General features: G+C 38.6%; 1 protein-coding gene across 1 annotated transcript in view; it reads right to left on the bottom strand.

The window, feature by feature from the left end:
- PIP5K1B (phosphatidylinositol-4-phosphate 5-kinase type 1 beta) overlaps positions 1-24,605 on the bottom strand; it is an 84,098-nt gene that overhangs the window by 29,959 nt on the left and 29,534 nt on the right. The window contains exons 5-10 of the mRNA XM_009285286.2: positions 21,466-21,618; positions 19,423-19,722; positions 7,317-7,528; positions 4,797-4,880; positions 4,648-4,696; positions 4,017-4,101 (exon numbers count right to left, since the gene is read on the bottom strand). Of these exons, the coding sequence (XP_009283561.1) occupies positions 4,017-4,101; positions 4,648-4,696; positions 4,797-4,880; positions 7,317-7,528; positions 19,423-19,722; positions 21,466-21,618 (883 nt within the window). The remainder of the gene's footprint in view (positions 1-4,016; positions 4,102-4,647; positions 4,697-4,796; positions 4,881-7,316; positions 7,529-19,422; positions 19,723-21,465; positions 21,619-24,605) is intronic.

Here is a 24,605-nt window from a genome sequence, read left to right as displayed (position 1 = left end):
TGGCCTCGGCCCATCGATCCAGCCTGTCCAGGTCCCTCTGCAGAGCCTTCCTACCCTCGAGCAGATCAACACTCCCGCCCAACTTGGTGTCATCTGCAAACTTACTGAGGGTGCACTCAATCCCCTCATCTAGATCATCGATAAAGATATTAAACAAGACCGGCCCCAGTACTGAGCCCTGGGGAACACCGCTCGTGACCGGCCGCCAACTGGATGTAACTCCATTCACCACAACTCTCTGGGCCTGGTCGTCCAGCCAGTTTTTGACCCAGCGCAGAGTACACCTGTCTAAGCTGTGAGCCGCCAGCTTCTCAAGGAGAATGCTGTGGGATTCTTTGCCTTCCTGGTATATCTATCAGGTCTTCCATACAGCCCTCCTCACTGCACACACACCAAATGCATCTCAGCAGTCATCACCATCCTCCTCTGCACTTGGGATGCTTCAGACTGAATTTCCTTTTAGTAGCATGACCAACTCATAGAGGAATTATCCATCAATTCATTAATATTTATAAGACTCTCCAAGTCTTATTTTCCTGAATAGCTGTCACAACATATCATGCATATAGGGAATCACTAATTAGCATTAATTCGAATTCTTTTTCTTCTAAAGACTCCTTCACTTTAAATATCTCCTTTCTTATTTTTTTTAGTTCAGCTCCTCTCAGCTTTCTCCTTTCATCCATCTATCCTATTCTTTTTCTTCTTATTTAGTAATTTCACAAAGTACTTATCACCTACACTTCTAATTTCTTTATGCTCTTAGTTACCAGTTTTCCCTCTTCTTTCTTGCTCTTTTAGACCTAATCACGTATGTTGTTCTAATCTGCCATGTCTCTAACATTGATTTTCATGGACAGGGTCAGAGTTTCACAAGCTCACTCCAAATAATTTGATTCTTTCCAAAAACAGTTGGGTACTGGTCTCCAGAAAAGTGATATTGTCTTTAGACAAAATGCAGAGTAACAAAGGCCAGTACAGTCTGAAAAATATTGACTTCCAGTGGTAGAAATTTTAGTGAAAATAAAACCTGATCTGAACTTTTGATAGAAGAAGCCTGTAAGAAGATGAGTTTCTAAACTTTTTTTTTTTGATTGTGCAATAAGAATATCACACCTGCAGGAACTATAATTCAAGGTACATATGAACATATGAACTTATGTTCAAGATGTGTATTCTTGAATGATAGCTGATTTTCCCCTGTTAATTTTCAAAGTCAGGCTAAATGCAGCAAGTCTGAAAATAAATCTCTTCCTTAATCCTGGCAAATTCTGTTGTTTTGCTTCATAGCTATACCCAGATGATGATAAAATATCTATATTGCTCACTCTATGGGACTAAGGCAGCATTAATTTGTTCTTTTCAGTTTGGAATCAAGAAACAAAATGTGATAGCTATTTCTCCAATATTTTTGCTGAAATCTAACTTCATATGCCTACATGGTAGTTACTGCAGTGTTTGGACTCCCTGGAAGCTAGAGAGCACTGATTTTGGCTGGGACAGAGTTAATTTTCTTTGTAGTAGCTCTATGGTGCTATGTCTTGGATTTGTGATGAAAACAGTGTTGATAGCACACCAAGGTTTTAGTTATTGCTGAGCAGTGCTTATACAGCATCAAGGCCTTCTCACACCGCCCTGCCAGCGAGGAGGCTGGGGGTGCACAAGAAGTTGCGAGGGGACACAGCTGGGACAGCTGACCCCAACTGACCAGAGGGATATCCCAGACCATATGACATCATGCTGAGCAATAAAAGATGGGAGCAAGGGGGAAACATTCATGGTTATGGCATTTGTCTTCCCACGTAACCATTATGCATGATGAATCCCTGCTTCCCTGGAGATGGCTGAACAACTGTCTGCTGATGGGTAGTGGATGAATTCCTTAATTTGCTTTGCTTGCACATGCAACTTTTGCTCTCCCTATTAAACTGTCTTTATCTCAAGCCATGAGTTTTCTCACTTTTACCCTTCCAGTTCTCTCCCCCATCCCACCAGGGGGGGAGTGAGTGATCATCTGTGCAGGGGTCAGCTGCCCACCGGCGTTAAACCACAACATAGAGGAAGAACTCACCTACATAGGATCAATTTACCCTCCATCCCCAATGCCTTAAGATGATCTACAGTTTCAGGGTCTACTTTAAGTTACAGAAATCAATTCATTTTATTTGAGAGAAGTGATGATCAATAGTTAAATTATTGCTGCAAGGCTTACACTTAAGCCTTTGGACAACTCTTGGTAGCCATGTCCCTCTATAGTGATGGTGGGTTTCCCTTAGCTTTTTTTCCTTCCCCTGTGTATTGGGTTTGCATGGCAAGGTTTTGGTAGCAGGGGGACTACAGGGGTGGCTTCTGTGAGAACCTGCTAGAAGCTTCCAGTATGTCCAATAGAGCCAGTGCCAGCCAGCTCCAAGACAGACCCGCCTCTGGCTAAGGCTGAGCCCATCAGCAATGGTGGTAGCACCTCTGTGATAACGTATTTATAAGGGGGAAAAACTGCTGCACAACAGTAGCTGGAAGAAAGGAGTGAGAGTATGTGAGAGAAACAACTCTGCAGACATCACGGTCAGTGAAGCAGGAGGGGGAGAAGGTGCTCCAGATGCTGGAGCAGAGATTCCCCTGCAGCCCATGGTGAAGACCATGGTGAGGCAGGCTGTCCCCCTGCAGCCCATGGAGGTCCACAGTGGAGCAGATATCCACCTGCAGCTTATGGAGAACCCCACACCAGAGCAGATGGATGCCCAAAGGAGGCTGTGACCCCGTGGGAAGCCCGCACTGGAGCAGGCTCCTGGCAGCACCTGGGACCCCGTGGAGAGAGCAGCCCACGCTGGAGCAGGTTTGCTGGCAGGACTTGTGACCCTGCAGGGGACCCAGGCCGGAGCAGTCTGTTCCTGAAGGACTGCACCCCGTGGAAAGGACCCACGCTGGAGCAGTTTGTGAAGTACTGCAGCACATGGGAAGGACTCATGTTGGAGAAGTTCATGGAGGACTGTCTCCCATGGGAAGGACCCTACGCTGGAGCAGGGGAAGAGTGTGAGGAGGAAGGAGCGGCAGAGACAATGTGTGATGAACTGATCGCAACCCCCATTCCCCATCCCCCTGTGCCGCTCAGGGGGGAGGAGGTAGAGAATTTGGGAGTGAAGTTGAGCCTGGGAAGAAAGGAGGGGTGGGGGAAGGTGTTTTAAGATTTGATTTTATTTCTCATTACCCTATTCTGATTTGATTGGTAATAAATTAAACTAATTTCCCCAAGTCGAGTCTGTTTTGCCTGTGATTGGTACTTGGTGAGTGATCTCCCTGTCCTTATCTCGACCCACGAGCCTTTTGTTACATATTTCTCCCCCTGTTCAGTTGAGGACAGGGAGTGATTGAGCAGCTTGGTGGGCACCTGGCGTCTAGCCAGGGTCAACCCACCACACCCTGCAAGTAGCTAATAGTGGTATGTATCGTGCCCTTGAGAATGAAGTAAAAGATTAAGGAAGGAGAAATGGAAGGGAAAACTAGAAACAGGTGATAGTGACAAAGACAAAAGACTTTATTAATATCCAACTTCTGATATTTTTCCTTGATAAAGCACAGAAGAAATCCATATCAAAGGGAAGAATGCCTATCTTTTCAAACATGCTGCATGTGGTATGTATACAATCTTTACTTTTGCAAGTTAAATAAATTAAAATCAATGGGGGTATTCCTATGAGTAACAGATGCAGGACTGGACACATCATTAGATCATGAAATTTATCTTTATATCAATGCTAATATAAGGGAACCTGTTTTACCTTCAGATGCCCCTGATGTGACAAAAAATACATAGCAAATAATTCTCTGTAATTTTACTATTAGAGGCCAATCCCATTAGCTCCAGTGAAGAAACTCAACTTCTGGCAATGTAAGTGCTACATGATGTTGAAGAAAGGATTCTTTTATTGCCAAGACAGGAGTGTTATAAAGTAATGATTATAAAAATATCTAAAAGATATTTTTGATATTATGACTTTTACAAGTCACAACTTTCTTACCTTGAACTTTCTTGAAAACTCTTGTACTCATAAACTTTAAAAATCTGTCTGCATAAAAACTTGGTCGGTGAACTGAAACAGTGTCCTACAAGATTGAAAAAGGTCTCAGTCACAAGTAAATTGACAAGAAACAAGCTGGACACCTTAGGTAAACTACGTCATACATTTCAGGCATACTCAAAACAAATGAATCCTAACAGGTTTTTCCTTTATAAAGGTTAATTCTTCAAGAACTTTTCTATTTCATTAATGAAATTATGAATTATGAATTATACAGCCATATTCTGCAAAATCTTCCTAGCATTTGAAATGTTTTTTTTCACATTATGTACATTTTTGAGTTACAGATTCATCAATGTCCCGCTAAGTGGCCATTGTCTTGTGAAAGTTAAAAGGACAAGCTGATCATTTTCTTTGCTTTTTGAAAGGTCAACAAATAAAATCAGAGCATGTATTGGAAAATGGACCTAAAAGATTTCAGCAACAGCCCAAACCTGTGATGATGGTAGACACTACATCACGTGGTGATGGGTAGATTACAAATATACCGGAGCTAGCTCCTTTCTGGTCAACATAAGTCAAAGTTCCATTAGCTAAAACATCAGCAGTTAAAAAAATAAAAGTTACTTACCCCATCATAAACAAGAGCTTTCCAAGAATGTTCCAGCTTCTTCATTAACCTAAGCATATAAAAAAAAATCAGAACTGCTTTATAAAATTTCCACATTTGTAAGTAATTTCAGAATAGCTTATTCAATAAAAACTTGAAATTCAACTTACCTGTAAGACTGAAGAATATCAATAATACCCATAAATAGAAGCAGCTTTTCTCCTTTATGGCTTTTAGCTGGAATACCTCCCATTCTGAGAGAAACAACAAAAATGTAGTTAGATTATCTTTTAAGACATCTCTGATCATGAGTTAGCAGGTGAACTGTACCCACTTGCAAACCCAAAGAAACAGGCACAACATTAAAGCTAGATGCCACCGTGCAAAAGGCAGTCAAATGTGAGTCACTTAGCATACAACTGATTTTATATAGCAAACCTAAAGTATCTGGGATCCAGTGGTAAATATCCATTATAAACAAGGAGTATTTTAGGATAACTTTTAGATAGAATTGGAAATATTTAGATTATCTGAAAAATGGAAAAAAGTATACATCAGTTTATTACTAAGGAGAATAATTTTGCCTAGCTGAAGGAGAATTTTGTCACTTTATTGATTACATGTAACAAAACTGTAGAGAGCCTGCACATTACTCCAAGTATGAAAAGGTTGTTTGGTATAGTTTTCATTAAAAATTAAGTATGTTCTTTTCCAAAATTTCTTTACAGACAGATTACTGACAGAAAAAGTAACAGTATCAAGCTGAGAAGCCTGACTGCCTGGATCTCCACTTGATTCAGAGTATTTACTCAGCTATGACCTTAAAGAACAAGGTGCTCATCCTAAGACCCTCTCTTCCTACTCCACCACCTAGAGAAAAGGGTCCATTGTTTTTAGAACCAGAAACTGAAATCCAATTTTCAGTTTGTCAGCTTCTGTGGCATTGATGGACCCACTACAAAACGAGAAGAAAAAGAGACTGAAGATGCAATACATGCAATACCTCCAAATCTTTTTTAACAGTTTGAGAAACAAATAATACACACCTGAAAACAGCTACCAAAGACATAGTTGAGAGTATATTCCCCATTCTGCCACTAAAGCACAGTAGTCCCTTCCCCCAACAAAACAGGGCTACCATCTACTCAATCTTTTTTTTTTTTTTGGGGGGGGAGGGGGGAGGGAGGGGAAGTTTTATTATTATTCTAGGCACAAAGGAAACCATGTTAGAACAAGTGGAGTTTAAATTACTGTAAAACCCCGTTACCGTAAACTCCACCTCAATTAACTGGTCAGACATTCAGAAGCATTAAATGGTTTACAAAACTATATTCTGTCAGCTTTTCCTGGAAGCTATGGCTGTAAATTCAATCCAGTACAAGCAGCAGTTACTGCTGCTGGGTGTCCATTCTCATCCTCATGCTTGTATGGCCTTACAATGAACCACAGCAGAAGACTGACCTAGGGGTCTTTTTTGTAAGACCTAGGCTTATTTTCATCCACCTCATTGAGGTTTGCCACACTACCAGTTATGTCAATACGAGAGAGGAGATAGTGCAAGGGGCCAAGGAAGCACTCAACTGCTGCTGCAGGCTTTCAGCAGTGGTACTACACCGGTCAGGATCTGGGCAGCACTACATTAGCTCAAGTGATGTGGGAGCCCAGGGTGGGTTTCCATACATAATAACCACAGGGACTTTCTTGGATGACCTATATAATCAGCTTTGGCTTTTAGTTAAAAAAACAAACCAAAACCAAACCCCAGCACCCCCCAAAACTGCCACTGCAACTGCACCTCTGTCACCATACAAGAGCATTCACCATCTTCTGTGTGAATGTGAGTAATGCTGTAAAAACTGAGTGAAATTCAGCTCTGTTTAATTTATATTCTAGACCTCTGAACATCTGGAAACTCTCTATAAATGCTAAATATCCTAATTCTCCCACTTGTTTGCTGTAGGTTTAAGCACATGTTTCTATATCATTAGTTGTATTTACCTAGACAGCTCCCTTGAGAACCAGAAGAGTAAATCCTTAATTTGAAATTAAACACTCATTACAAGGAAGGACTGATTATACAGAATGAGAATGGTGAACATAATGCTCTCACTAGCACTGAATGTATTTCAAAGGAAACAACAGAATAACTATCGTCTATATACTTAAATTTCTACTGCAGTTTTTGCTAGAAAGCAGCAGTTCTTAATCTCAGGAAATATCATACATAGATATGACTGCACTTCAGTGGTTGATGATACAGTTCTATGTGTTCAGTATATTACTTTGAAATGAAAATAACCACTGTAGGAATATCCATTTAAATGTTAATAAATAGTTTTTCCTTATGGCTCATCAGGCTGCTTCCAGTTAAAATTAGATTATGCCTGGGACTCTTGTAATAGCTGTCTCATAACATCTCTTGTGCATACATAAGTCACTCTGAACTAACTGAATTTGCTATCATGTATTTAAAGATAATCAATCTACTAATGAATGTTTTAATTTCCTGCTCTGCAGCAAATTCTGATGGTCCAGCTTTTGGGAAGAAAAAAGAAGAAGGCTTAATCTTTCAATTCCTGAAATGCAGTGTACTCTTCAATGTTTTGCCTCTTAATACCAAGTGGCACAGACTGAAGAAACAGAACGTGCAACTTTTAATAGTAACCTTAAGAGTAGGTTATGGCACATACGTGTTTGTTGTCTCTGTCGTGACGGAGTCCCCCGACTTCCCAGGGCCCTGTATAGACTCCATGGCGGTGGAATAGAGAACTTTCTGCCCTCCGGGACGTTTTGCATCCGATGCGCTCTGGGAACTCTCTCCGTCTTTTTCCTTCATGTTACTGTTCAGTATGTGGATTCCCAGTAGCAGACTGTAATCCATGATCTTAAAACTTTCTAGAACCTATCAACAAAGAAATGGCTATACTGAAACAAAAGAAGACTACATACAATGTGAATTACACAGCAGCATTTTGAAAACCTAAGTAAAAACAGGCCTTCAAAGCACGTTTCTCTTATTAAGAAAATGTGTGAAATTGCAATGAAACAAAAGTCTTTTACTACCCCACGTAAGTCAAAGTGCTAGTTATCTAATTATCTCAATGCTCTTGTTACAAGTGGAAAGAAAGATGCATAGCTGAAATGTAACCCAACATTATTTTATAGCCAAGGAAGGTATGTCCAGTCAGCATCTTTTTTATTTATAGCAAATAATCAGTTAATAGTTCCACCATATACTTATGAACTACAGACATTTTTAAAGTCACCTCTAATGTATATTCCAGACTTTACTGAGCATTTTTGCCTAGACTACACTCTACCTCCCCTCCACCTCCTATTTATAACCGAGAAAGCATTCTTGGAGAACTTTCAAATGTCAAAAAAAGCATTTGCTACCACCCTCTCATTAAAAGCTGATGGAATTTGGGTACAAAAATCATGCATCTCTCTTTATTAGGTTAAATAGGGCCTATCTAAACTGCAAAGGCAGTTTTATTTCTGAAGCATGACTTAACCAACCAGCCTTCTCTTCTAGCTCTACCAACCATTTTTGCCTCTGTCAGTAGGCGAGTTCCCTTTCTTCTTTCCTGCACGTGTACTGTCATAAGTTTCTAGTCAGTAACATCATTATCAAGTCTGGCATACTGCCGTTAAAAGGAAATACAGTTCAAGTCAATATGCTAACATATCTAGTAATATAACCAAACTGTTAGCAGACAGCAACTCTGTTAAATATCTTATATAACAGCAGTGCTAAGTGGAGAGAGAAAAACCGGTAGCAACCAGGAAGGATATGCACCTCTCCTTTACCTCATGCAGCTCAGCAATGATTCATGACACATTTTGGCACACAATGCCCCAGGATAATGGTGTAATTTTTGGCATGGAAGCAAGAGGCAATAGTACATCTTTTTATGTGAACAAGAACAACATGTGATTTTGCAGAGATGACAAAGAGCAGTAACTTCAGGTATGTCTTTTTGATGAAGACTATCAAAGTACAAATATTTTTACACAAAACACTGAGACAGCTTGTGAACTCTAAGACACATTTTGCAAATCTAAAATGAGATTTGTTGGCCATCAACAGGAAAGGTCTAGAGGTCTGCAAAATTGTAGGAGGAGGAAATTAATACATCCCCAGAGATAATTTTAACTCCTCTGTCCAAGTATATAGGCAAAGAGGTAGGAAAGCTCTGTTCCACTCCATCTGTGTTTCTTATGTACTCATTATATTAAGAAGCAGCCAAATGTACAATACAGCTGAATTCTTTTCAATCTCTGGCATTCATACTCCATGAGAAACATGGCGTCTTAATTTTAGCACCATTGTAAGCATTTAAAGTGAAGAAACAAAGCATAACACACTGTAATCTAAGTGTAGAAAGGCATAGCCTCATTCAGATTTCCAGACACAAAGGAGGAGTTTAGAAGACATGGTAGGTTTGATCTTGCTCAGAGTAATCCTGCACCGAGGTGGGTTAGTTCAAATGGAACAAGAAAAAGGCTGCTAACGTATGGCCCTCAGTACTCCACAGCATCCTCTGATGACAGAACTCACACAGGGTTTCAGGACACAACAAAAAAGCATATTCTAAATTACCATACATCTTGAAACAAGATAATGACATTTTATTGTGCATTGTGTGGGAATGTTGGTGGCTAATAACTTCCTGTTTTACGATCAAGAATTGCAAAAATAGCGCAGCTAACAGGTACAAAGGCACAGACAGTTGGTGCCAAATAAGTTCTAGGATTTTCTTTACTGCTTGCTTATTGCTACCTTTCACTCAGACCTTCTCAAAAAGAAATTACGATATAACGTATTCATTAAAAATATGTAATCAGTGGATGTTTGGTGCCAAATACTGCAAGTAGATTCTGGGTAGGCTGAAAAACAAAAATAATACAATTAATCCTCTATAAAAATACTTACCTTAGTAGTACAGTCAGCAGCACTGTTTATGCAGATTACAGCAGCTAGTCAGGCTTGGAAAAAAGATTGCCACTTTTATTTTACAGTTATAAACGTAACTGCTGACAGCTCTGCCTTCAACCTATTCTTTACCGCCTTTTGAATTAGATTACATTAGACACATTATGATTTAACTGCACTAATTACATAACCTACGTCCAGGATTGGATGTAGCCTCATGGAAGGCTGTGGTACAATGTGCTGCTGCTTCTTCCACAGGGACCTCTTAAGTGATAAAATTAATCTTTCTGACTGCATCAATTCACCACTGTCACTTAAACCCATACTACCTGTACTATACAATGGACTAAAAATCTCTTTGACTATTTATGTCTTTGTTCTAGGATTACTGAAAAACATCATAAAAACAAGTAGCTATTTTGTTATTCCAGTTCATTATGAAATTGAAACACCTGCACATCCAATGGATTAACTGCAGTACACATTTTTACAAACAGCAGGTAGCGTATGAACTCTAGCCCTTGTCCCCCGGGCACCCTATTCATGGTCCTACTCAGAGGCAGGATTGTCCAGTCTACAAAGTGTCTAGAGGATACCGTAATATGATCTGCCCCTCTGTCTGCCTACTGGTTTGATATACAGTTCTGATCCTCCCCTTAGAAATCCGATAACCAAACCAGCCACTCCTAATGCAAATACACATCTTGACCAGATTGATATACAGTTCTGATTACCTCCCCTTAGAAATCCGATAACCAAACCAGCCACTCCTAATGCAAATACACATCTTTTGACCAGATCTAAGCATGTTTTATTTCCCCGTTTGTTTCTAAGAAAATTCTGAGAAATTCTAAGAAATAATTAATGAGAATAACAAGGAAGAATCTCAAACATCAGCATTCAACAAAAACACACTTCGTGTCAAACTCTTCGGTCTGTATTAAGGAAGAAGTTTTACTTCAGTCAGTGGGATTTCCAGCTGAATATATCTGCAGGGTTCTCACATATGTATCATCATTAATATTTAAAATATCAATTCATTATTATTTTTAAATGTGTAAGTAACATTTTGCACAGACAGTTGTACAAATTAATCTGGTTTGCCAAGGAAAAGTTACAGAATGCAGCACATCAAGCTATTTCTGAACATGCAGAATCCTATGAGAACACAAAAAGGCATAAGCCGTTTCCTGGGTTGAGGGTTGCTTGCAAGTAGCTTTGATGATTTTAGATGGAACTGCTTTTGAGAAGCAGCAGCAAGTTTTTGCTACAAAGGTACCAAAATGAGATCCTAATCTAATGAAAAAACACTCAAAACAAATCACAGTATTAAAAGGGCTATAGTCATAGCAAAATGAGAAAGTCCTGTAAAACACTTGATGTCATCCATGTGAGATCACCAGAAATTGTCATTAACCCCCAGAAATACAACCCTTGTGTAGTTAAAGTGAGAGAAATGCAATCTTTACTCATGTAACCACTCTGAAATGCACCTCGCTAGCAAAATGGCACTGTAAGATTTCAGCAAGAATACTCTTATTTGTTAGTACACCACATGATTAAGTGTTATATTTGATAATGACAAGTAAATGTTCAGTTCATGAACTTGACATTAAATTGTTCATCTCGTTTGTATTTATATATGTGTTATTTCACTAGCTACACAGATTCTGTCAACATGATGTCACTTGGTCACCAAGCGCTGCTTGAAAGGCTGGCTTTAGCTGCTCTGACAACTTCCAGATGGCTAGCGTCGCTCATCCCCTTCTAGCCTTAAGCGCTACTTCGCTTTCATACCACATAAAAAACCCAGTGAAATGGCATCACAAAATGCATTGTTTCAGAACATGGAAAAATAACTCCCTGAATCAGATTTTCTTTTCTCTGAGCTAATCAGATGGTAAAGCATTCTGTAAATCATCCTAGACATGGTTACACTCAATTATCTCAGCCAGTGACTAATAGAGCAAAGCAAGTATTTCTGCCATGGAATGTCATTTTTATTTTAGATGCAGCCAGCCCAAGCTGTGTACTGCCTGACAGAGAAATCGGCATTCACGTTGCTAACCAGGCAAAACAACTCAAGTCAGCAGGTCATTTTCATAAAAGAACCACGGAAAACACTACTCAAAAAAATATAATTTCCCAAGCTTATGAAATGCAAAAACTAAAAGGATGACCACGCAAGCTAGCACTTCCTCTCATACAAACATTTTGGAAAAGGAACATAGGAACTAACATAACAGAAAGAAGACTGATTTTACACCAAATCAATACTTACTCTCCAACATAAGGAGATATATAAAAATCCCACAAAATAAAGGACTATCTTGCAAAATAAGCATTTCTTAGAAACAAGTTCGCAAATGTCAAATGTCTAGTGATGGTTCTGGTTTAGAAACAATCTATCCCAAGAAAATAAATCACCAATCCACCAAAGCATATGTGGAGTCACTTCCCATTTCAACAGAATTCTTGAAACATATGGTTAACTAACACTCCTAAAATTACAATCTGGTTTCTGATTTTCAAAGTAGAAGTAAAGAGAAATAGGGAATTTCAATTGATACTACAGGAGTGATAATATATAAAGATACAAGAGATCTGCAGTATCCATCCATGTTCATTTTCCTCAAACTACCATTTCTGACAAAGCGGCCCTTCATCTAAGATCAGCACATGCTCCACCTCCGTGCCATGCCATCTATTATTTCTGCCCTATGCTGCAGTTCAATACTCCTTCAAGTTGTGTCAACACTACTTGTTTGTAAGGACACTGAAGGGTCACTGAAATTATTTGGGTTAACGAATAATCTGCGTAGACCCTTTGAGGTAGAAAAAAGACAGGAAAATCAACAACCCCTCCCATGACTAAGGGTTTTGAAAAATCCAGTGAATAAATTTGATCATACAAGGTCTCTGTCACAGTTGCTTCAGCACAAAACAGGTATGTGTTCATGCCATAAAGCTTGAGACTTTTGCAGCAACTGGCTAAAACAATAGTAATGAAAATAATACCCAGACCTGAAATTTATGAGATATAACCCTCTGTCTTCAGTTTTCAATTTTCTTGCCTTTACAGGCTTCTTTGTTAGTCAGGCCATTAATGCCACTTTTAAAAGGTGATTTCCTTAGAAAAGTCCATAGTGTTCTTTGCTAATACAATAAAGGAAAAATGCAGACTCTAAAAAGCCATTCTATTCTCACTAGTAAAAACATCTTGAAATTATTTTGTTGTTCTTAAAAACCGCATGACCACAATTGGATTGTCATTGCTTCTGTAACAGATATTTTGCAATACAGGTATCAATATATTGATTGTTCTAATGTTAACTTACAACTGAAAAATGGGTAAGCACATACTTCTGTTTAGAACATTCCTCAACACTTGCATGAAATTCTTACAAATGTAGAGAGCATCCCTAACAAACTATGCCTTTTGCTTTTCCAGCAACAGGATCATTTCCAACCATTGCTACTGAAAGTCTGAAAAGGAAAAACACAAAGCAGAAACCATAACAGTATCGCAGCAAACTAAATAATAATTCTGGTAAAGTGCAACTTTGGAATAAATAGGCTCAATTTCCATTTAAAATTTTCAGAAGGGGAATCCCATAATACAAAAAGCTGAATTCTGTTGTTTGGTTTCTAATTCTATTTATAAGTCTTAGCAGCAATGCATTTTGTCCTTCATGTCTTGAAAAATTTTAAGCAATGAGAAAGAAAAAAAAAACCCCATGACTCGAACTCCTACTCTGACCACCAGACAAAAAATGGCGTTCACAAACTTTAATCCTCCAGATGGTGTGGAGATATTAGCTATATACATGACAATACTCCTATGACGCATCTAATAATTCTCTTAATTTTCTAATGCAAAATTACACTATAAAAATTAAGTGTTCTGCCACAGAAGGAACAACACCCAGTCAATCTTCATCCATCAGGAAAGGATTTGGTTTCCTCATCTGCAGCAAGACATGCCTTAAGGATAGAGGTGAAGGAGGAAACAGTAAAGATGATTTGAATCTCACTTCTTAGTAATAGCTGTATTTACAGAGAGAAGAACAAACTTATTTTTCCACCCTCATGAATTTGAAAGACATATCCCCAGCAAGAAATCATAAAAGATGCATACTTTGCCTACTTGTAGGTCATTAGCACTTCAACTGGTAGCTCGAAAAATACTCTTCCTATTGAGACAGAAAAATCTAATTACTTACTGCAAGACAAAATTCCCTAGTTTTACAGTGAGTTGCCTTGTCTGTTTGTGTAAAACAACATTTGTTAATATAGTTTTAAATGTGACAGGTGTCACAGGATCCCTAAGGTCACCAAGTAAACTGAGAAGAACTAGTTTTGAGTTTATAGGGCAGCTCTTAAATATGCTTCATTAAGAAAAAAGTCATCCTTAAGTAACAAATGAAGATCACTAGTGCTTTTATAAACTCTGGCGGGGACTATAAATTCTTGTAAATTCTAGGTGGGGAACAAAACTTAACTTCAGTTTTTAAAATATCATGTCTTTGCAATTTCGCTGGGGAATTTTATCCCAAGTTTCAGCATAAATAAATAATGCTTGATTTGCATTGATAAGTTTTTTCATCTCTGATATTTATATACATGAAAAAGTGTTATGCAAGAGGAGGGAGAAATACTGGGAATTGACCACTGACTAACAAAAAGAGGTTATCTGAGTGCATACAGATAAACATCTTACTAAGCAGACATTAACAGCAAAGTAAAGAGCAAGAGGAACAGCACTTGGAAAATTTTTTTCCATTTGCCTAGTTAATAGAGCTAACTGCATTTACATGCACTCCTCCTTTTAGCCCTTTCAAATTTTCTTTTCTCTTGGATTCAGCAGCAGATGGAAAGGGAAAAACACAACCAGGCTATTTTTAATAGGAATACCCCAAATTCCTGCATATGACTAGTTGACATTCAAGAACATACTGCACCTGTGTGAGCGTGTGAAGCAAAGATTTACAACTACAGAATCCTGTGATTATCTATTCTCCTGCAATTCATGTTTCTTGTTTAAAGTTATATTAACATGCTTTGCTAGGTAACTGGATGAGAAACAGTTTGTAGAATAATATCTCTGTATAACCATGACACTGTCAGTTTTAAAAGGGACTTCCTTCTTTTTTTTCTTTTAATAAGCAGTTACCAGTTCTTCTGTACTTTAAGGGATTACAGGGAAGATATTAAGAGTGTTTTCATAATCAAACCACTGAACCATATTCTGATGAGATGTGCTGGTGTACCTTTCCTACAGTAATGTTTGACATGGACCTCTGTAAAACTCTATCTTAATTTTTAACATCGGATGCTCAAAAGACAAACTTTGTTACTTGTGTGTTTGGACTGTGAATTCCTTGTAACAGAGAACAGGTGTCTTCCCCATGTCTTCTGCCCAGAACAGAGGTAATTTGTATTTATTAAACTGCTTAATACCCCAGTAAAGATCAAATAAGTAATAATGGATGCCTAGCTTTACTTCGATTCCATATCAACTATGAAAAATAAAATACTATTAATGCACTTCTAGCCTTTCTCACACAGAGTTGTGCTAATGTTACTTGTACCTAACACATCATTTAGTGCCATAGCTTATCCTTTGCCCCACATAAGTATTCCTCCACACAGAAAGAATTTCTGCAGGATTAGGTGTTTATAACAAAACATAACAGCAGCTAAGTTTGACATGGAGTTTAATTTTCTGCACCTTTAAGAAAAAAAAAAAAGAAATCCCCAAATGCACTTTAAACTATCTTTAATGTCTTTACTGACTTTGTTTTTACTTAGTACTTGCTTATGTGCTGTAAAGCTTTTAAATCTTGGCCTCATTCATGAGCAGAACAGTTTCTGTTAATATTTATAAGACTAATTTTATTTGGAAATTGGAGAATCTGCTCTGTTCTTTAATAATTCATAATTTTATACAACGATGAGAGTAGCTAACAGCATGATTAATAAAAATAAATCACAGCTACTGAAACTACCTTCCAATACTCTCAGTATTTACCATGATACAAAATACAGGCACATTGGCTTTACAAATTAAAGCACTCTGAAGTGAATAAGGCTTCAAAGCAAAGATTTTTAGGAAAGCTATTCAGGCAAATGAAATTATTTATTTTTAGTACCATTTGCCTGTAGTGTGTCCCCTGTCTTCATCCCCCCTGTCCCCAGTAACTGTGATAGTGCCTGCTGGCAAGGATAGGAGAGCTGTAAGTCGTCTCAGCAATAGTCTGGAATTTGAAAGCTAGTTCAAATTTTCAATTGTGCACATTGTATGTATGATCAACTCAGGAATAGTACATCTTAACGAACACTGTAATGTTACACTCCTTAGTCTAGCTAAGGCACAAAAAGTGCAAAATGGTCTGTGAGCAGAGCTTTCAGACCGTGTCACCTTGAGCGTGAACATAACAAGCAGGGGACATAGGAGCTGGAGAACGCTATCAATCTGTACCTGTCCCAAAGTAGACAATCTGGAGTGGCTACTGGAGGCATCAGCCCACAACAGATCACCACAAGCCACTCAGCTCCATCCTCTAACCGTGTAGATCATGCATCTCCTCATCAGAGCTGCAGAAAGGTGTGACAGACAAGAACTGATACTCCAGCAGTGGTCCACCACTGCTGTACCCGCTACTGCCTTTCTCTGGGGATGGTGCTCTGTGTCAGCTGATGAGATGTTCTGTGTCACCTGAGGAGATGTACCAGGAGGTCAGCTCAGCTAAGCAAGGAAGCGACAGCACAGCTTGAATGTGAAAAGGCAGCATACAGGATGGGGGAGTACAGACAGGCTACAAAGGAGGAATTGAGAAACACTGCCTGGGCATGTAGGGGTGGCAATTATTGTCAAGGAAGCCAAAGCTCAGATAGAGTTGAGACTTGCAAGGGATGTCAAAAGCACAAAGAAGAGCTTCTACTGCTATATTAGTGGTAAAAGGCTGACCAAAGAAAACATGGGCCCATTGCTGAATGGGGCAGGTGATGCAGTGGCAGCAGACACAGATCACAGCAGGTCCCCACGGCCACCTTTGTTGTCACCAGCAAGTTCTGCCAGGCCTCTGCACTTAATGATGGGGCTTAAGGAAGAGTGGGGCTACCAGCCAAGGATGTTAATATTAAAGAAGCAGGAAAAAAAATTGCGTACTGATTCTGATTGCAAATATGAACAATGAAAATATAATCCAAATTTAAGCAACACAGAAGAGAATTTCTTAGCCCTGAAATATTGGCAAGATCAAAAATTTTCTTTCTTTAAGGAATTTTTAATTCCAGTGCCTACACTAACTTTCTCACTTTGGAGTAAAAGAAAAAGAGATGACAAGTTTTCAAGCCCTAAAAATCTAGATCAGTTATCACTCATGCTAAGCAGCCATCCAAATACCATATGGGCAGAAAAAAGCAGTGGCAGAACTGATGTCCTCTTCCTGAAATGGGTGGAGTATTTCTATTCTTTCTAAAGGCAACAGTACAAGGCAGGTAGTCAGATCCAACCTCATTTGTGGAGCAAATTCAGCTATGTGAAAGAAAACAGTGTCTGCTCCCTTTGTTTTACAACAGAGAGTAAGACTGATTTGAACAGAAAAAAAATGCCAGTCTAATTTTTTTTATATACATGTAACATTCAGTGTGTATATATATACACAGACACACACTATACTATAGTGTATATATTTGTATTTATGTATACACACTGATTATTTAAAGATAATTTTCTTCTTTTCTTTTATTAACATTAAGATTTAGCTGGGCCTTTAAGAACTCCAGACTAACTTTAGAGTTGTTAATCTAAGATTACACAGTGAAAAAACTGATGTTTATTTCAGCACTCAAATAACACGTAGCAAGAATTTACCTGTACTATCAAAGAATAAGTAAGAGTCCCCTTTGTATGTAACAATTAAATGATTGATTCTTGTGTTTACTTTTCAGTCCAGTTCCCTCTTTTAGATTCTGTTTATTATTTTCTATACAATAGATCCCCGCAGGCTTTGCCTGGGTAAGTAACCTTCAACAAGTGGGGGGGATGCACAAAAGGGCATCCAGATCCCCAGATGTGACATACTGATGCATTCTGCGTTATCACACATGGCAGGAGCTCAGGAAACGCTCACTGCAAGAGGCTACAGAAAGAACAATGTGTGGTGTTAGATAAATGTCTCACACTGAATATGCAGCTGAACATTAGGTCACCCAGCTTTACAAACCAAGCACAAGGCATTGCAGACTTCTGTGATAAGTAAACAAGAAGTACTATTCATGTGCAAAAACAACACTTTCCATCTTGCACCACAGGTGGCAGCGAACAACAAACTCTGATGTTCCGGATGCCTCTTCTATGTGATGAGTTCAGTCTATCCATTCTGCTGTTTTATTACAAAACTCTTAGGATTCCCCTTAAAGCCAATCTTTTCTTCCCACAACCCCTGTGAATCTTGTGAAACTCTGAGAGACCTGGATAACTTCCCTTTTTCCTACTTTATATTTTCTTACCTTTGCTACATAAAAAAATCCATTTTACAACAATTCACCCTATCCACAAGAGGTACTAATTCCATTCACCAAGGTCCTCTCAAAAGACAATGGCAGATATCCTTCTCCGACCTTGGAAATGTTATGTGGACATTAAGCACTACCTTTCAGCTGAGGAACAAATTACTTTGCTCCAGAAATAAGACTGCTGCCGCTAGACACGCCTCCTCCATTCAGTTTCCTAGCTCTTGTTAACTTATAAAGAGGCAGACTTACCGAAGCAGTACTGAGTTTGCAGCTCTACATACAGTTTGTCATATGTAACAATGGTACAACAGGGCTATTTACTGTGCCTCAGAAAAAAATAATTAAAATCTCCAAATTAATGGAAAGCAAGAACAAGAATAAAAAAAAAACCCCTCTACTGGACTACTTTCCTATATTAATCTGTATTTCCACAGATGGATCAGTGTAATCCTGAATGTACAGAAAAATAGGGGGACAGCCCTGCAGAAGGGGATCTGGGGGTTGTGCTGGATGGTAAGCTCAATGAGTCAGCAATGTGCCCTCCTGGGGTGCATTAAGCACAGTATAGCCAACTGGTTGAAAGAAGTGATTGTCCCACTATACTCAGCATTGGTATGGCCTCACCTCAAGCACTGTGTGCAGTTTTGGGCTCCACAATATAAGAAGGATATAAAAATATTAGAATGTGTCCAAAGGAGGGCAACAAAGATGGTGAAAGGACTAGAGGGCATGACTTGTGAGGAGTGGATAAGGATATTAGGTTTGTTCAGCCTAGAGAAGAGGAGGCTGAGGGGTGAGCTCATTGCTGTCTACAACTTCCTCATGAGGGGGGCAGAAAGAGTTGTGCTGATCTCGAGTGCCTGGTGATAAGATGTGAGGGAATGGCTTAAAGCTGCATCGGGGAAGTTCAGATTGGATATTAGGAAAAAGTTCTTCAGTGAGAGAGTGGTCAAGCATTAGAACAAGTTCCCCAGGGAAGTGGTCATGGCCCCAAGCCTGTTGGTGTTCAAGAAGTATTTAGACAACACTCTTAGATATATGGTTTAACTTTGAGATTGCCCTGTGTGGAGTCAGGAGTTGGATTCAATGACTCTCACGGATCCCTTCCAACTCAGGATATTCCATTCTATGATTCTATGATCTCAGATCCCAACAGCTTAACTAAAATACAGGCTTCATCAGTGCTTTGACATCCATAGTTTTTCCTAATTAAATTGCATGGAAAAGGAATGGAGGTTAAACAATATCCAGAGCAACGTCCTGCTCTCTGTTTTGCTGAGGTAAATCTAGAACAGATGTGAACACAGAAGTTTAAAGAGTCAATAATTTTTACTCACTCGACAATCCCGCTGTAGTGTTTTCATTAGTGCGCTGTGTGTTTCAGAGTCAAAATACAACCCTTCATGCATGTCTTGCAAGAAATCCAAGTCTTTGAATGTAGGGTTGGACTTCTCCCTCTCTTTTCTTGATGCTCTCCGTTTGTATGTGGAGCCTTTCAAGTCATATGTGAAATGCATTTTCAAGGCTCGTGGCAAAACATTGTTCATTACAACAATTCTAATATTAATGCCTCCTGACTGAACGCAGTACAGCCCATAAAATTTGGGTAGAAGAGTCCTTGGATTCTGGTTCAGATTCTAAAACAAAAGAGATATTGTTAAATGTGTCTATTTTCAATAAACTTCCATGCTTAAGAAAGTGTTTTTTAATACCGAAGGACATTAACAAACATCAAGAAAACTGTGCATGTTTTGTTATTCAGTACAGTTTCTTTGACCAGTTGATTTTCTTTGTGGGTCTGTATTTCAGAAAGCTAGCATAAACACTGCCTTTTTGCCAGGAACTTCCATAGGCCAAGAGCAGAGCAGTAACTGCATTTATGCCAGGTTTCTCTTTCTCACATCCCATGAAAGAGCAGACTAGGCCAAACCCAAAAGCATCCCCAAGATTTAATTTATTTATTCTGACCTGAACAACCTTTGCATTCCACCTGCTGGAAGGAGTTTGGGTCAAATGTAGTTCTCATTACCTTGATTTGGATTTTGAAAAACAGAACCCCTGTCTCCATGAAGCTTTTCACATTGAGAGTTAGTGCCAAATGACCAAGTTATCTCTACAGGAGTGTGAGGTCATAACAGAACCACGACTGATCATCAGAAGAGAAAAGTGTGAAATAATCCAAATTCCACAACAGGCAAAAAGTTAACCAGGAGAGGATAAGAGAGGTGACAGCGAAAATCCTCCTTCTGAATACAACTACTGCCAGTTTTTGGCATGAAAAAGCAAGAAGGGGAAAAATTACTTCAAGTCTTACATGATTACTAAGTCACAACATACAACCATGGGAAGAAAGTTACTTTCATAGTAAATAATCACAGTGATTAAAGTTTTACTTTGGAAACTCTTGCATATAGTAGCAGTGAGAATGAAGTTCCCAGAAACAGAGTGGCCTTATATTTACTTGTAATAACTCAAACTTATGCTGAGCTGATTATCATGATTAGAAACAACAAAAAAAGTACCTGCTACCATTGCTCTTTTTGATGCTGTCAGTGCATAATTTTTTTTAAACAAACAGTGAATCCATGTTATTTTAGTGTAATAATGACAATATTCCTCATTTTTAGTACAAGTGAAAGGGTAACTTTTCAAGTGTTTACTTAAGAAAGCAAAGAAAGAAAAGTAAGTCAGTCACAGGTCTAATACTCTGAAGTCCTGCATACCACCCAGAAGATCTCTGTTCATAGGTATGAGTGTCGTTTGTTTATAAAATAAAGAAAGGAGAATTAAGTTCTACTTACTTTGGATCAATGGTTTCCCTTTCTGATGACTGACACACATAAAACAATGCCACCGACTTAGCATTAGCCCTCTAAAAGCTCAATTTAAAAATTAAAATTTGAACAAATTATATGGATAAAAATATTTTTCACATCGTTTTAATACATGAGAAATGGAAATTAGAAGTAGTCCAGAAACAAAAGTGAAACTGACCGGTCTAGTTTATTTGTCCACTCTGAGTGCAATGCAGAGGGTAGACAAACACAAAATAGAGAAAAAAAGTTGAATTAGAAATTTAGAAACCTTTTTTTGTTACTAGCTTATTAGAAGCAAAGTTTGGTATCAAATCAGAAGCTGACATTCAGTTTCACCTTGAATGCTGAAAGAACAGCAATTATTATCTTAAATATATTCTTGATTTATATCTATTCCCTCTGACGGGTGTGTGGGGTACAAAATTGAAAGGTAAAAAATAACAATATTATGAAAAATACGGAAAAGCCAATGAAAGATTAAAAGACAACAAATGAAACTGAATCTTCAGAAGTGTGACATGAAACAGGAAAAATATAGGTAAAATACAGTCTTCAATTACTTACCATATAATAACCTGGCAAGAGCTTCTGAAGAAACTCAGCCTCTTTGTGTTGAACTGTTTTGATGATGAACTCGTCATCACTAGTTACAAAAAATAGGGACCCACTGGCACCTGGGTTGGACAATTCAATTAAAGGCTCACTGCAGATTGAGTACTGGAAGAGACAAAAATTGTTTTTCACTGCCAACGTATGCATTACTCAAACACAAGTTTAATACAAAGAACTGCATGGTCAAAGAGGCACAGGAGAATCATGGAGCTTATTCTTTGTGCTTCAACTGCAGCAACTCTACTACTGTACAGCAAGCTGGGTCACAATAATTTGGCTCAGATTTGGCAGGGCAGTTGTTACACTCCACTCTGCCCAGGACATGCTGCACAACCATGAAAGAGCAGTTGGCAGCTGAGCGTACGGTCCCTCTTCACGTCCCACTGCACCAGCTGAACTCTCCCTGGAGTGAAGCGAGTGGTTGAGGTGGAGAGAGTCCATCCCCACACCGTCAGCATTGCAAATTCTTGAGTCAGAAGCCTTAAGATGACATTTTCACTGCAACTGTTCACTTTTCACAGACATTTATGAAACAGGTACAGGAAGATGTTAGACAAACATACTGGCAGTAGAGGTTTCTCACTATAGACAAATAGGCAAGTCCTATTCTGTGAAATTGGGATTGAAACCATTAGAATAATAATCTCAGTATAGCTGCTAATGTAGTTTTCTGATTGAAAACTGCCTGAAACAGAAAAACTAAATACCAGTAAGTAGGAAAAATTGGGTTTTGGAGGACCATTATTTTGGATGCTTAGAAAGGCTTTCTCTTCCACAGGGAGACAGTAATAATTACGATCACATTAAGGAGGAAAAAGACACCAAGGAGTATTCCTTAGTCGTAGAACCAGATCTCACACACAGGCTAATGTACATTTATTAAATCTCCATTAATTCATACTTCATGCTTATTCAAACTAAATGGAGAGGAGACATTAAGCTCAAAAACATGGAAAAATCTGCTTATATTAAACTCAAGAGCTTGTTTAAAATATAATATCATTAAACTTTCATTCACACACTCTCTTCCTTTGTTATATATCATCAATTTTACACACTTGGAGATTTACTGTACAGTCCAATATTTTAAGGCTTCAGTCTTTGAAAGAAACAAAATTACACAGGACGTGAATTCTGAGTAGTATAAGCACCAGGGAATAATTCTTAGCAGTGCAGTATGTCTTCTGGTCTTCTCAGAACAAAAGAAATAACTGTTTCAGTAACAAATATCTGGTTTATTGGGTCATTGCCTGAGACGAGTTGAGCAATTCCACAAGAAAAAACAGTTTTGTTTGTTGAAAACAGCTTTCATTAAATTCAACTGGAGTCTTGCCATTGATTTCAGTGGGTGGTGATAGCAAAGAAAAGTGATACAAGAAAATCTAATGAAAATGTTCTTTTGTGAGCACTTGAACTAAAGAAGCATGCTTCCTATGGACTCAAATCACTGCCTTAATGCATTTTCTTATCCTGGCTCCAGCTGAGGGTCTTCCCACGCTTGCAACTTTTAAGAGACTTTTGCATGCTATAAAAATGTTTCCTGTTTCTCTCCCTGCTTCTCCAGTTTACTTAGTCCCAATTAATACGAGAGACCTTTCTTATTAATCCTATAGTTGCAACTGTCTATAGATAGAACAGCAATACTGGTCTGTAACACTACAGACCTTCAGAGCAAATCAGCAGTTGTATTGCAACCCCTGCGTTTTTCTTGCCAAAATATATAAAGCTTCATGAGTAACTGTCGTTGTAAGCATGTGAAACCAATTACCCTAAACATTAAAGCTCAATAAAACAGTATAGCATAAGCACAAGTTATTAACCTACACTGTATGTTGGTCATTTTACAGTTGAGTTCATTCCTGTAAAATAAAGTCTAACCACCAAGTGCTGCTACACAAAGAGCCCAGCTAATTTTGACTGGACACTTACGAAAGCCAAATCAAAACTGGAAAGTAAGAAAATCCCCAAGCCCCTGACAATTAAGTACTTTATGATCAAGAAGTTTCCCTGCAAAATGCCAGTACTCCATGAGGTTTCCAGTGAGAATTTAATTCTACCAGCTGTTCAAATGTATTTAGCCTCATTACCCAGTCTGACTCCTACAGTGCATTACCACTCAACCTCCTTGGGAAAAGTGAAACTGTAAATCTTTGGGCTTTGTCATTGCAAATTCACAGTGTAAACTCACATACACCTCCTGTAATTTCTCCTCTTTTTACTTTACTTCCCTTCCCCTTCAGACACAGTTGGACAATTAGTTGGCATATTGTTATAGTAAAGTGTTTTAAACACTGAATTGGAATTACGGTCACTACATGACAGATCCAGATTTCATAGAAGCAAGAGGGACTGTTCAGCCAGAACCCTGACACATGCTATTGGGAGCAAACTCTTAACCAGATGTTTTAGTCATAACCAATTGGGAAAAGGGTCCCAAACTAAAAATAGTATTGTTTTATGATCATAGTACCCCTCTGATCACATCTGCCTCTGGATCACAAGGGACTACAACTCGCTCTGATTACAATGTGATGCCCATTTAGAATCAGAAACCACAGAAATGGATTCTAACATGCTTGCAGAGCAAGTATAACCCTAACAGAGGCATGCATCAGTTACAACAACACACACTGAAATTCCAACTGTATTTCACAAAAATACCTGTTTGTTGAAGGAAATCTGCTTTTGCCTTTTCAAGAAAAGAAGGTGCACTTAATATTGAAACTAGCTTTTCTAGTTGCCCCTTTTCCTTGGAAACATATCACTAGTGTCTTTTTCTGTGCCAAGAGGAAAAAGAATCTGCAACAATTTGCCTTTACTGGGAATTTACCTCAGGGATTAGTCATTTTGTAGTTAAGCTGAGTGTCACAAATCTCTTATCAACCGCAAGCAGCCTTTCTATAATCTTTGATTTATGCTACTGCAAATGCTTCCTTAAGTGGAATATTGCAGGTGACAATAGCTTTACTCTAGGAAGTACAGCATTTTTAGCAGCTGGCAACACAGCCTGATACTTCGTCTTTTGCCAGGCCCATAGAATCATAGAATCATTGAGGTTGGAAAAGACCTCTAAGATCATCGAGTCCAACCAG

The sequence above is a fragment of the Aptenodytes forsteri genome, unplaced genomic scaffold, assembly GCF_000699145.1.
Source record: "Aptenodytes forsteri isolate BGI_AS27 unplaced genomic scaffold, ASM69914v1 Scaffold151, whole genome shotgun sequence".
NCBI classification, from domain to species: Eukaryota; Metazoa; Chordata; class Aves; order Sphenisciformes; family Spheniscidae; genus Aptenodytes; species Aptenodytes forsteri.
Note: the sequence above shows the minus strand (reverse complement) of the source record. Positions and strands in the feature narration are given on the sequence as shown.